The 13,697-nt window shown below is 39.5% G+C and overlaps 1 protein-coding gene across 1 annotated transcript in view; it reads left to right on the forward strand.

Moving 5' to 3' along the window:
- The first annotated feature begins 333 nt into the window (after positions 1-333).
- Positions 334-13,697, forward strand: part of KIF5B (kinesin family member 5B) — a 34,028-nt gene continuing 20,664 nt past the window's right edge. The window contains exons 1-7 of the mRNA XM_057376508.1: positions 334-689; positions 9,044-9,131; positions 10,716-10,789; positions 11,210-11,314; positions 11,723-11,771; positions 12,069-12,124; positions 12,231-12,318. Coding sequence (XP_057232491.1) covers positions 564-689; positions 9,044-9,131; positions 10,716-10,789; positions 11,210-11,314; positions 11,723-11,771; positions 12,069-12,124; positions 12,231-12,318 — 586 coding nt within the window. The 5' untranslated portion in view covers positions 334-563. The remainder of the gene's footprint in view (positions 690-9,043; positions 9,132-10,715; positions 10,790-11,209; positions 11,315-11,722; positions 11,772-12,068; positions 12,125-12,230; positions 12,319-13,697) is intronic.

Raw genomic sequence — 13,697 nt, forward strand, 5'->3', positions numbered from 1 at the left:
GGGTCACAGTGGTAGTGCTGGCTTGACAGTTGAACKTGATGAACTTAAGGGTCTCTTCCAACCCAGATGATTTTATGATTSTACAATTTTATAATTCTCTAATTCTGTGACTCTACGATTCCAGGTGCGGCGGTACACGGGCGGTGTCCGCGGGCGGTGCCATCGCAGCCCCCGCCCCCCTGAGGCGGCCCCGCCCCTGCCGCCCGCCCCCGGCGGCCCCACGGGCAGCGCTCCCGCCCGCCTGGGGGCGGTGCTGCGCCTGCGCACAGGGTGCGGCTGGGGGCGGGGCGGGCGCTGCGGTGGGTGACGTCATCTGCCCGCCCCACCGGCGGGGCGGGGCGGGAGCCGCGGCCGCAGCCGCCATGGACGGTGCCATGTTGGGGAGGAAGTGAGAGCGGGAGGCGGCGGCGGCGGCCAGGAAGGAGCCCTTCCCTTTTCCCTCCTGCCGGGGCGGGCGCGCGCTTCCCGGCCACGGCGGCTTGCGAGACCCCCGGCGCGGGCGGTGCGGCGGCGGCAGCTGGCGGCGGCGGAGCTGAGCGCCCCGGAGGCGGCGGTGGCCTAAGATGGCGGACCCGGCGGAATGTAACATCAAAGTGATGTGTCGCTTCAGGCCCCTCAACGAGTCTGAAGTGGCCCGAGGCGACAAGTACATCGCCAAGTTCCAGGGCGAAGACACCGTCGTCATCGCGGTGAGGGGCCGCCCCGGGCGGGAGAGGCGGGAAGCGCCGCGAGGGAGGGAGGGAGGGAGGGTGGGGGTGTCAGGGGTCGGCGGGGTCAGACGCCGCGGGGATGGGCGCGCTGTGAGGCGGGAGGGCTCGGGAGCGCCCGCGGGCGGGGACGCCTCGGGAAGGGGAGCGGCCTCCTTGGAGTGCGAGTGGAAGGGGAAAGGGGGCAGGGAGAGCAGCGGACGGGGTGGGCTGGTCTGGGTGTGGGCACGGCGGGGCAAGGGGCGGGAGGCGGTGGGGGCTGAGGGGCGTGGGACTGTGGGGACAGGGCGGTGGGGGCAGGTCGGGAGACCTTTGACAAAGGCTCCAGGGAACGGGTCGAGTGCCGAGGTGCGGAGTAAAGGCGAGTTCCGCAGTGTGTCCGCCGGCCGGGCGGTCCCCGGGCTGTCCGGCCGTGCTGTGTGACCGCTAAATACGCGCTCAAAATGCGAGCGTGGGAGCTGCTGCCGGATAATGGTCTGCGGAGAGTTTTGGGAAAGAAATGCGGAACGACAGTGCAGGCTTCAGAGAATTAGGGCTCGAGATCTGTACATCAGTCTTCAGCTGACAACTTCTTTTTGTTGTTGCTAAATCAGAATAAACAGACTATTTGCCTTACTGCGCGTTTGTAAATGTATTTTAATTGAAGTGTCCTTGCAAGGTATGAGGCCCGTTAAAAACAATATGGATGTTGCAGGGGTAAAGATAATCSTCTCGTTTTTGTTCAGTGGATCATATTTAACCTCAAAGTGTAACTGGAGTATAAAAATAAAATACATTAGTTTATTGCCTGGTTTGGTTGGTGTTGTACAAACACCAGTCTTTGTGTTTGTAGTCCCAGTGTTTGTTTTATTTTTGGTAACTTTTAATTTGTGTTTTCATGTAAATATATTTCTTGAGAGAGACTGCTGATTCTGCACTGCTGAAAGTAACTTAGATTCCAGTTGTGTGTCTTAARATTTTGGGGGTTTATATTCTGGTTTTCTGAGACTACCAATAATAGCTTTTCTGCAGAGTATCTGAGGGTGCAGGAGGCAATTTAATAAAATACTTTTTTTAAGATGAGTTACTGAATACTAGTGCTTTAGTCTGTTCATATTCAGCTGAATTGGTCAATAAAATATGGAATTCCATGAGCCTGGAGTGACAAGAACAATAGCATGCTTGTGAAATGAGGTAATTTGGGYTTATTTCAGCTGGCGAGTTACTATCTTGGAGTACATCACTTCTTCCTGAGRTTGTACAGGTAAACTCAGTAAGGAACCAAACCTGAAAAGTGGAAAATTTAAGTAGAATGAATAATCTCACTTCCATCACTGAATACCTATTCATTGTGACACTGCATAATCTGTATATAATCTACAATTTAGTTTAGAAACCTAGATGTGTTCTTACTTAAAAAAAAAAAAATTCCACATTTTGGTTCAGTAGTCCTAGTATCAATGAAAGCTTGTATTTTCAAAATACTATTGAAGTGCACTTTAAAATTACCTAAAATGTAGGTTGTGCCAAGGTGGTCCTGTATCTGAGTTGAAGTTTGATGGTGGGCTCCTGAGGGATCACGTGGGGCTTTCTGCTCAGGGTTGATGCCGGCTGTACCTTGGTGATTCCTGCATGGTAAAAATCACAGCAAAACGATTCCCCAGTTGTCTTGGGTCCAGGACTTACCATGTCTGACTTTGGGGGAAAATGCCCCTGAAATTACTGGATTGGGTAGCAGTRACAGTATTTGTGTCCTGTTTCACAAAATTTGAATAAAGGTTTGATATTCTCTGATTTAGTTTTTATAATGGTGGCTTATAGGACAAGCTTGATATCCTCAGAATGATGACTTGRATCTCTAAAACTGTTCAGATTATAGCTTGTATTTGGTAGTTTTGTTTTTAACAAATTGAGTTTTTACAAATTTAGGCACCCTTTAATCTGAACATGTAGCCAGCCACCACTTGTTTCTATGTGTTGCAACTTGCAAGGGAGGATAACAGAAGCGGTGATCATAAACAGTGTCTAAAAGTCTTCCTCCATAAGCCGTGTGTTTGGTTACTTCAGCTCTTTGGTTTTTGTCGTTATTGCTACATGTCGTGGTGGTTGCCTGTAGAGCAGTAATTGAACCTTTGATTTTTTATAGCTGCTTTTCTCAGCTGCCTGTGGGACWTGCACCTCCTGTGGGCGCCTGGGTCGGTGCTGGAACAGTGGAAGCTGCTTTATAATGCTTGGGAGTTGCCTGTAATGGTCGATGGGAGGTGAAAACTGGGAGGCAACGGAAGCAGAGCTGTTCCCAGACTGCAGATTTGACTCCTCTGGAGGAGGGTGGGGAGGGAAATCAGTGACTACAACCAAACCCTCCTTCTTGCTTGACTCCCGTGTCATCTCTGAGCTGGCTATCTTCCCTTCTTTTGCTAGTTTCTATGTAATTAATTTCCTAACTCCTTGTCTTTCTGGGCAAGTGATCCATTTTTATTTGTGTCAGATAAAATAATAGTTTTAACTGTAGCTGTCGTGTAACAGCAGTTTGAGGTGACTGATGGTGTTGGTCTGTTTTAAAGAGCAGACTCTGAAACAAAGTATTTTCTTTCCACGGGATGAAACTTTTTTAGCTAGTAAAGAGCTTTTATTAATTGAAGGTGGCTTCTTTGCATCATAATTTCCAATTAATTGTTTTTTCSTGATGTCTTCTCCCATTAATTAAAAATGTATATTTTGTTAAAACGGATGATAGGGTGACTTGTTACATTACTTTTATGTTAAACATTAGAAATGTACCTGTATGTGAAAATCGATGTCAATTTGCTCATGGGTTTCAGGATTTTGATTAAGATGGAACAGGGTGGAAGAGYGGATTGATATGGGATTATGTCCTTTGTTGTTTCAAATATAAAACTACATGCAACTGAATAGCTTTGTAGTTCTGCATAATGTATCTATATATATTCTTTAAAAACCATTCCATACCTAGTCTTGCTCATCTTAAAACTGCCCAAAAGATACATTACTGAATACAGTGACACTTTGGTACTGAAGCCTAAACCAAAACCAGGACTACCCAGTGGCTGAGATGGTGAGGCCTTATGGGTGTGCACAAAAATGGGCAGTATGCCTATTGTCCAAATGTTTTTAAGTAATGATCATTGTATATTCCTTATTTGCATGGCATTTAGGAAAGGATCATGGCTGTTTATATTTTCATATTTGTTTAGAGTACTATTTTTATTTAATATAAGATGTACCCTTATGGTCCTGGAAAGAGCTTGAGACATTTGGTTTTCTTTTTCATTATCTTTCAAACTAATGTTGGATCGTAAATGAGATAAGGCTAGGTTAGAAAGTTGCTAGAATCAGGCAATGAAGGTCCTTGCTACTGCTGCAGCTTTTAGCAGCAGATTTTTCAAAAGAAAAATGTAAAGCATGTGCTTTGCTGAAGGCTGTACTTGACTGTGTAAATTCAAGAGGTGAGATGCATTCTCAAAGCAACATTGYTGTTATTAATATTGTTATTAATATTAGCAAATGCAAAGGAAAGCAGTGTTTGAGGCACGAAAAATGCATCATGCCTGCAGTGGAACTTTAAATATGAGCCAGGAATTGCAATCTGTAGCCGAAATATTACTGTTCTGCTACTGTTACTCTCTAATTCTTTTTCTTACTTCATTCCATTAAATATTGAGTAACAAAGATGCTTTTCAGATGACAGTGGTATGATGATTTAACAGAAAGCAAATATTCTGGCTCACAGGCATCTGTAAAGGGAGAGTTTTTCTCCCTGGCTGCTGTGCCACTTGCTTAGAAGCACCTCCTCATATTTGTTGGGGTTTTTTGTTCTCAAATTCAGGGACCATTTTTTTAGCAGCAGTACCTGCTTTTCTCTTTAATAGCATCTTTTTAATAAAGTAAAGTTTGKCTGAAACACTTACTCAAAAATTATTGCTGTTTCCATGCTGGAAATTGAGTTTCTAGTCACAATGTTGTAAATCACATGTTTTAGTCATGTTGTAGCAATAAGTAGCTGCTGTAAACGTTGATACTTGAGTTGCAGGGTTTGCACAGAAATAAGAAAAATAGGACAAAAAGAGCTGAGATTCACTGGCTGTTCTGTATCAGCTGGATTTTTGTGTGCATAGGGCTAAGACAAGAAGAAAATCCTTGTTCCTTATCCTAAAATTAAATTTTCATTCGTAGTTGTGCCTTTTCACCCATTAGCAGTGTTGGACTTGATTAGGTGTGTCAAAGCAGCAATACCTTACCTGACTCAGTTCTTCCTATTACTAAGATATCTGACATCATACTTTCCAGAATTTCCATGTGGGATTATTCTTTTAATGTATTTTGCATTGGTGAGAAAAACATTCTTTAATACAGAAGCTGAACTTAAAGGCAAAGTAAGCCAATTATGTACTGCTTCAGCCTTTCACCAAGAATAGGCTAAGCATGGCTAGGTATAGCACTGTTTTAACTGTCCATTCTAGTGAAAAACACTAGAGGAATTTCTGGTTGTGTTGGGGTAGAAGATTATGCTACTGATTTTTCAAGTGAATTTTCACTACTGACTTTGCTTCAGATATCAATACATAAAATGTAAGGTGAATYCAGGTGATCTTACGAATGACCAATTCTGTACTTTATGGAAAGTTGCAACAGTAATAAGTTTTTTTAAAAATTATTTCTATGGAGATAATCTTGAGTATTTCTCTGATTTTTGCTGTAAATTTTCAGTGTAGTTGTGATTGCCGATTTTTCTGTAGTCCTCACTAAACATACTGACAAAAAAATTTTTCTAAAGAAACTTACATGTATACCTCATTTTGTATAATTTAGATTGGATGAGCATCCTTTTATGTAATGGGTAAGTAGTCTTTAAGTTAGCTGTGGAACTGTGTACTTTAGCATCATCCCTTTATTAGGATTCAATTTAACTACTCTAAAACATGTTGGYAGCTGCACTTTTCTGAAGGCTCTGAGAGCCCTTGGAAGATTTTTGCTTTGAGACCACATCCTTTCAGTGCAAGGCAACTGTGGGAGCTGGAGTTGTCTTGTGGTTGACTACGGACAAAATAAATGCTAGGCAAGGARCTAAGGGATTCTGAGAGAGGAAGTCAGAAGCTCTGCTTGTTTGCTTGGTATTTTGTCTTGCTTATAAGGCCATATATATTGAATTTTTGATAGAATTTGAGCATCAGTTTCTGAAAATTTCTGGAGTGTGTCAAYACAGCTTCATACTGTGTTAGGGGCACTGGTACTGCCCCTGTTACAGACACCATGTGATAATGCTACTTGGGCTTTTTTGTGTCTTTGGTTCATCATAGGTCTGATTGTTTACTGCTTGGGGAAGAAAAGGCATCTGGTGTAGAAAAAATATCTGACACTTTAATCTTTCTTGATTAATCTCTTAAAGGTAATGAGGAGGCTTTCTAGGGCATGGTAATCTGTGTAATTCTGTTTTAGCTTTGTTTACTGCAAAAAGTAGACTGTAAAGAGAGGTGATAACACTTCGCAATGCAGATGTCAAAGATGTGAAACCATACTGAGTGGGAGTAATTGGCATTCTTAAAACATAATTATCCTGGAACCTGCTTCTCTAAACCTACTTGGTAAGGTACTGATTCAGAGATGATGGAGCAGGGACATGCCACTAATAGAGCTTTTCATAGGTTTGATAAACGTGCTGTGTCCTGGAAGGGCAGAGAGATACATAATTGCTTTTTTGAGTGCTTTGAAGTTTTATCTAGGCTTCATCTAGGAACCTGTAATACTGATGAGATGTAAACAAATATTCCACTTTCTGCCTGCAAAGGATGGAGAACTGACAATGCCAACAGGATCCCTTGTGAGGATTCTTTTGGCCAAAATTATTAAATTTTGTATATTGGTAGCAGTTGTTTGAGGGAAATTTGAATTGGTCATGTGCTTAGCAGCTTTCACTGTATAAATAAACAAGATCAATTAAAGGCAGTACTGCCCAAGTGAAGGCCTTGCAGCTTGATTCTCTGTACTTATTATTCCATGGCATTCATCATATATGCTGTTCTTTATATTACATTTTGTTTAACAAAAATGACTGTAATTATATGCGATACTGTGCTTTGGCTCTCTTATAGAGGCATTTAAATGACAGATAGAGAACAGATAATCTAAAAGTGTTCTGTGTCTGCAGATTACTCTCAAATTAGTAATACTGTTCTTTTACACAGATAGAGAATAGTTCAATTTAGTCAAACTTTGCTTAGCAGAATAATTAAAAACAAACCAAACCCGTCTAAATGTTGTTTAAAAATGTAAAGAAGGGAAGCCTTTTTAGAACCTTCTGCAAATACCTGAAGATTGCAGTATGATTGCAGAAGACTGCAGGTTGTGCCTACAGTKCTTTCTAAACAAGGGGATTTTCTGTGATTTGGCATGAGAAATATCATGTTATAATATATAAATACACAATGATGTGTTTGTATACATTCAATCAAATACACCGTACAAMATAATGTTTACATGCTAATGTACTTTTCCATTCTCATAAATGTCACATTCTGTTGGCAACAGCTAAAATCAGATATGTTGGGATCTATGAAAAATACTTAGTATTGTTAACAGTTGCTGCATAGACTGTCAGAAGATTCAGTATCCAGGACCTTTCCCTAGTACTTTTTAAATCAGTTTAGTTGGAATGGTTGTCATTTATGTAATTTCTGGGGCAGTAATTTGAAGGAGAGTTTAAATCTTAAAAGAACAAACATACAGATTTCTAATCTCATATGGGTTGTTTACAGTGACAATTGGACACTATAACTTTTTTCAGTATATTTTTCCAGTTAACAATGGTAAATAGGATGCTCCACAGAGGAATTATTTCAGTGCATATAAATATGCACTTGGGCATGAAACAAACCTGATTAGTGTTTTGTGATGTAGCTGACTTGCAGTKTGTAGTGTAGCTGATTGATATCTGTGAAATTGGAGGCTTTTTGAAACTACAGTTTCTAGTGAGAAAGATGGTGTCATCTTTTCTCCAGGATCTTCCTTTTTGTGTAATGTGTTTTCAGTCTTCATTTCCTTACCTCCCTCTGGGTTACCTGAACTTGCTAGTTGTCTCCCTCCTGGAGAATCTAATGGCCTCAATTCTGCCTCTAGAACATAGGGATTTGAGGTGTCTTTGAAGCTGAAATGAGTAATGGAGAAGGCTGGTGTTTTCCCTGCTGTGAAACAAGTGTTCTGACAAACTTCAGTGCCTTAGGGACAGTTTCTGCCTACTGAGTATTGTGGTTTCTTCAACATATTTACACAGTGAACACTGTAATTATTTTTCCAAGAGGGCACTCATCCACCTGAATTCAAGGCCTCAGATAAATATGTTTAGTCTAAAAAAGCTTTGTTTGTTATGGGGCTAGATGTTACTAAAAGACAAATGGAAGGTCAGGCCAGGGAAGGGAAATGTGGTGTGTGGATGAAAGATGGACACCATACTTGTTTTTCTTTTGCCAGAGAGGCAGTTCCAGAGTATCCTTGTGGGAGGATGGTAATGAATTAAATTTAGGCTGGATGGAACACCTAACAGTTGCATGGAGTTTAACAATGTCAGCTGATCTAGGTTCTTTGTAAACTTCTCCATCTGCTTGTCTCCCTACAAAATCAAGCTCTGAAASTACTACAAAAAATTTAGATTTGTAAGTTGAGCATAATCGTTCACATCCTAATGGATTGTCAGCTACTTAGAACTGTTATGAAAAATCTGTTCTCTAAAACAAAGCAATATTCAGYATTCTGTCAGAGCTTCCTCACATAGTGTTTTCCAAAACGAGTCTTRTGAAAGGTTCCCTTCCTCAATATAGCCTTTTCTTCTGCCTGGGGAGCTTTATTTTAAGGATATCTGATATGGCACAGTATTTTCTGTTGAATGTTTCTTTTTGGTTTGATTTTTTTAACAAATACTACCAAGACAGATGCTCTCTGTCGTGGGGTATAAGCTGTTTTTAATAATTTGGGTTTACCAGGGTAAACCTACTASCAGAGTAGAAGAGAATAAGGGGTTCTCAGATGCACAGACCAGGCGTTGGCTTACTTTGTTAATCAAGCAACTTGAAGTCATGTGGCAGAGTAGTTTTGCAGAGCTATTTAGATAACRCTTTGAAACCAAATATATTTAATTCACGGCCTTACTCATAAGCAAGCGCGTGAAGATTTAGGCAACACCATGTAAGCTGATTTCCTTGCTACTGTGTTCAAGTGCTTAAAATAGAGAATTGGGCTGAGACAGTGTAGGATACTTCTAAACTATTAGCAAACACTTTCCAGTATTTTTTGATAACTCTTCTCTGTTTTCTCTGCTTTGTTTTGGTTTTGTTGTTTTTTTACAGTCGAAGCCATATATATTTGACCGTGTGTTCCAGTCAAACACATCACAAGAACAAGTATACAATGACTGTGCTAAAAAGATTGTTAAAGGTAAGGTGAAAGAGCAATTTTACCATAAGAAAATCTCAGATTACGATGGATTTCAKTGTTGAAAACTAATACTTCTATTGCTGCCTTTTATCTTTAAAAAGTTTGACAAGTGCCAACATAGCATGTAGGACCGTTCAGTCATCTTGTGGTTGAGCTAATAAATTATGTCAATGTTTAACATGCTATTACAGTTAATTGCAACATTTGATAACATTTACCTGTTATGTTTTAGGGTTTTTTTTACTGCTCTCTGCAATGATTGTTTAAGACAATTTGACAGAAATTAATCATAATAACTGTTATTAATAGGTTTGAGATGTGCGTATGCCCTTCCCATATCCTTCCTGTCCCCCCAAATTTACTTGTGAAATATACCATACAGAAGTTTGTTTGAAGGAATGTCAGAGGAAATTAAAATTGTGAAATATGAGTTATTGCTCATATGAGCAATATGAGTTCTTGCATGTCAGGGTGTACARTTTCTCCAAAACTGAATTGTCAGAATTGGCTTAGTAACTTTAGGAAATCAAGTCTTGTCACAATGAAAGATATGCCACAGTAAGTTTTTGTAGTAAGTAATTAGCTAGTTCCTTGATGAGAAAATTTGATTTATTTCTTGAGGGCATCAATAAGTTCYAATTGACCCAACTTTCAGAACAGCTTTACAAAGCCTTGTTATAAACCCCTGAAACATCAAYTATTAGTGACAGGAGAATATTAGGTAAACATAAAGGGTTTTTCATCATAGAAAAGTGAATTGCTATGGGAAGTCCATGCTACTACAAGTATTTAACCCTTTTATGAGTTTAATAGTAATCAGGATCAGATCAGAAGTTTGCTCCTTAAAAACTCGGTTTAGCTAAGAAAAGTAATGCTGCCCCTTTTCTCCATGTAAAACTTTGATCTCTGTGGCATTTCTCAGCTGTGCTGCATCAAGTGGCAAATGAATTTTAGTGGTGGGACAAACAGATTTACGGGTATGAWGGAGTGTCAAAGACCTCCCCGTTTGGAGTATTGCCTTGTGCTTGGTTTTGGAAAATTAGAGTTTGCTTACAGGATGTGATTCTACAGTAACTTACATATAAACAAGCCAACCCAACAGCCCCTCACCCTCAGTCTAAAACTTTGGCTTGATTCATTCATAATTTGACATAGAGGTTTATGGCCTAAGAGTAAGATGCRTGATACTTAGGGCATTGCTCATTCTCGTCACAATTGGACAATTTAACTTTCCTGAAGGCAGAAAATATGATGGTGTTCTCATGTTTGTGAATTCAAAGACCATCTGTTCAGCCTGGCACTGGTATTGATTTTTTTTTTTGTTCCTGACTGTTAAGTCCTGACTTTTCTGCTTGAAGAAACAGGAGCTTATAATACAGTTGAAATCTAAGACACAGTCAATAATGAATGCAATTAAAAGATGTAGGGAGCTCTACTTTCCCTCCAACTCTAGAACAAGGTTCCCAAACTTCRAGTGATTTAAGTTGCTGGACATTTTAGAAACTGCTTGCTTGCATTCTATTTAATTCGACTTATCTTTAGAAGAAGGAAATGAACTCTAATGAAAATACTCTTTCCCTTTAGATGTACTTGAGGGATACAATGGTACAATATTTGCTTATGGGCAAACATCATCTGGAAAGACACACACTATGGAAGTAAGAAATGTTAAAATAATTTTACTGTCACTGTCATGTCTCTCTATCACAATAGTCTTTGCTTGGTAGAAATAAGATGTCTGCTTGTTGTTGCAACATTTTGATGGCCCATTAATTTTTTTTAGGACTGACAATGGCTAGTAGTGTGGGGTTTTTCAGCCCTCAGTAGCAGGATGAGAAACACGAGAATAATATTGATAGCATATTTTCACTTGTAATAGTTAGGGAGAATTCTGAGGCTATTCTTTCAACTTCTGGGGAATGCCTGGGCTAAATGGACGGTTGACTTCATAGAGTAAAAGCATCATACCTATCAGCATTTTGTCTGTTAACCTGAACCAGATATTTTGTGTATCTGTACTTTTTSTAATGCTGGATTGAATATGAACTTTTTGTTGTATTGTATCTTTTTCTGTTCAGGGGAAGCTTCATGACCCAGATGGAATGGGCATTATTCCAAGAATAGTGCAAGATATTTTTAATTATATTTACTCCATGGATGAGAATCTTGAGTTTCATATTAAGGTAAGCTTTTCTTAATTTCTAAGTATTTCAYCTGTATTAAARCTGGAAGGTAGTCTGTGGGTAAATGGATATTCTGTATCTGTTTCAAATGCCTGTAACTTGGAAACCTGATAACCTGAGTTATTTCAGAAGTAACAGATTCTTCTTAAGGAAGGRTTATGTTAACACTTTAATTTTGTTYCCTGGAACATTGATGGAAACTGTGCTGATCACCTATGGAAGTGCTGATAGTGATGAAACCTCTGATCAAAACTTYTGTCCTTGAAGGTGTATTTTAGTTCAGCTTTAAGAACTTGAGCTGGATGTAGTGTTATGTGGGAGGTCATAGGAATCATGCTGGATTCTTGTGATCCAGAAACAAAGCATATTTGCTTTCTCATGTCTCTCTTTTCCTTCTCTTATTTCTAGGTGTCATATTTTGAAATATACTTGGATAAAATAAGGGACCTTTTGGATGGTAAGGCTTTTATTTGTATTGAACATATAAAGTAACATTCTGGAAAGACATTAAAAAACCCCTCTTATGTTACGTATGCACTCATTACGCTGATAACCTATGCATGATAAATTTCTGTCATAATGGGAAAACATAGAGCTCATCTATATGATATTACTGAAGCTGCAGTGGTGGCGGTTTCTTTTGTGTTAAGTTTTTGTGAAGTGTTGCTGAGAAGTAACATTGATGACTTGGCCATGCATTGTACACATGCTTTCATTCAGTTTTGCCTCAGCTTTGGAATGTTTCCTCTTCCAGTTTCRAAGACCAATCTTTCTGTTCATGAGGACAAAAACAGAGTTCCCTATGTAAAGGTGAGCATCAGTCTGATTTCATCTTGCACTCCTCTAGTATGCACTATATTCTTCTGCCTTGTTGGTGTGGTGTTTTTTTTTCACAACTCCCTTTTTCTTTCCAAAGGGTTGCACAGAGCGTTTTGTATGTAGTCCAGAAGAAGTTATGGATACTATAGATGAAGGAAAATCAAATCGACACGTAGCGGTTACAAGTAAGTGTCATCTTCTGTTTCCTTTTAGTGATTTATCTGTYTGCTTCTGGTATACCTTTAAAATGTAGGGAAAGCAAAAATAATGAGCTAAACAATTCAGGTTTTTGAAAGGGTCTGGCATAAGCAGTTTCAGTATGTGTTTCAGAATCAAGTATTTACATTCATTTCTCGTTAGATGATGTTGCTTAGGCTGGGATTGAAAGGAGAAAGTAAGTCATCAGCAAGGAACCATGAATCACTAGAGGAAAAGGTGTAGTTCTGCGTTAGGAATAGTGCAAAATCCCAGTTTGTGGGATTTGTTCCAATCAACCTAGAAATCTGTAATCATGGTTTATCCATAGTTTGATCATTCTGTTGCATGTTGTAAGAGCAGCTGATCAGAATTCAGATCTGCTGCAGATTTAAGCAGCATGCCAAGGTCCCAAGATTTTTGGCTGTAGCATGCAGATGAGTTGCAAGGAGCCATGTCGTAGGTCTCCAAGTTCCCACAAGAAATGGGATTTGGAATTTACAGAGGGGTTAAAGAATACAARGGAAGATGTAGGTGCATGCAAAGTAAGACTTGAGTTCGTAGCAGCTGAGGTGACTGTCAGAAGTCTAGAGACAATTTGAGGATATTTCACAATCTTTCTGTGTCTAGTTCTTTATTCAGGAAAAGAGAATATGCAATCATTAATCAAACATAAGGGTTTTCTTCTCATTTCTTCAGTTAAGGATCAAAAATAAAAATATGATGTTCCTTTTAATGTATGATTCAGTCTTGCAGTTTTACTTCATTGCTCCTAGGTGAAAAGGTTCTGAAGTGGGGACTGCACTAAGAAAATTTGGATAGAATATTATTTTGTGTTCTTTGCTTCTTTAACATCAGTAAGCTGGTACTTGTAGAGCAGTGAGAGATTTATAGTTAAAAGGAAGAAGATATAGGCAGATGTTCTCATTCAGATTGCTRTCTGCTTAAATTCTGTTAATGAATTAAAATAATACTTTAAATTCAASAGATCTTGTTTGCTCTGCCTGTTTCACAGCAGTAGGGGCAGTACAAGAAAGGCTATGGTTAGTTAAAATTTTCACAGACGGATAAAATATGGTACACTGGAAGTCTACAAAAGACTTTCCTATCAAGATCTAAATATACTTTATGTTCTGAAAAGTAAATTAATGTGTGAGATCCATAGTTGACAAGCTAGCAAATCTGATGAGTAAGCTTATGTGATATAAATAGGAGCCCAAGGGAAGAGTGGATGTTTCTTACTCAATTAGATTATACCATTGGTTTTGCTTCTAGTTCTACTCTCAYTGAGAGAACAGTTTCATTCGCTTTGGATCTCTTGCTGCACTGTGGGAAGGTGTTGTTTGAAGTGAGATTGGGTATACAAATC

Source organism: Malurus melanocephalus, unplaced genomic scaffold (assembly GCF_030028575.1).
Source record: "Malurus melanocephalus ecotype Western Australia unplaced genomic scaffold, MMel_1.1 scaffold_280, whole genome shotgun sequence".
Taxonomy (NCBI): Eukaryota; Metazoa; Chordata; class Aves; order Passeriformes; family Maluridae; genus Malurus; species Malurus melanocephalus.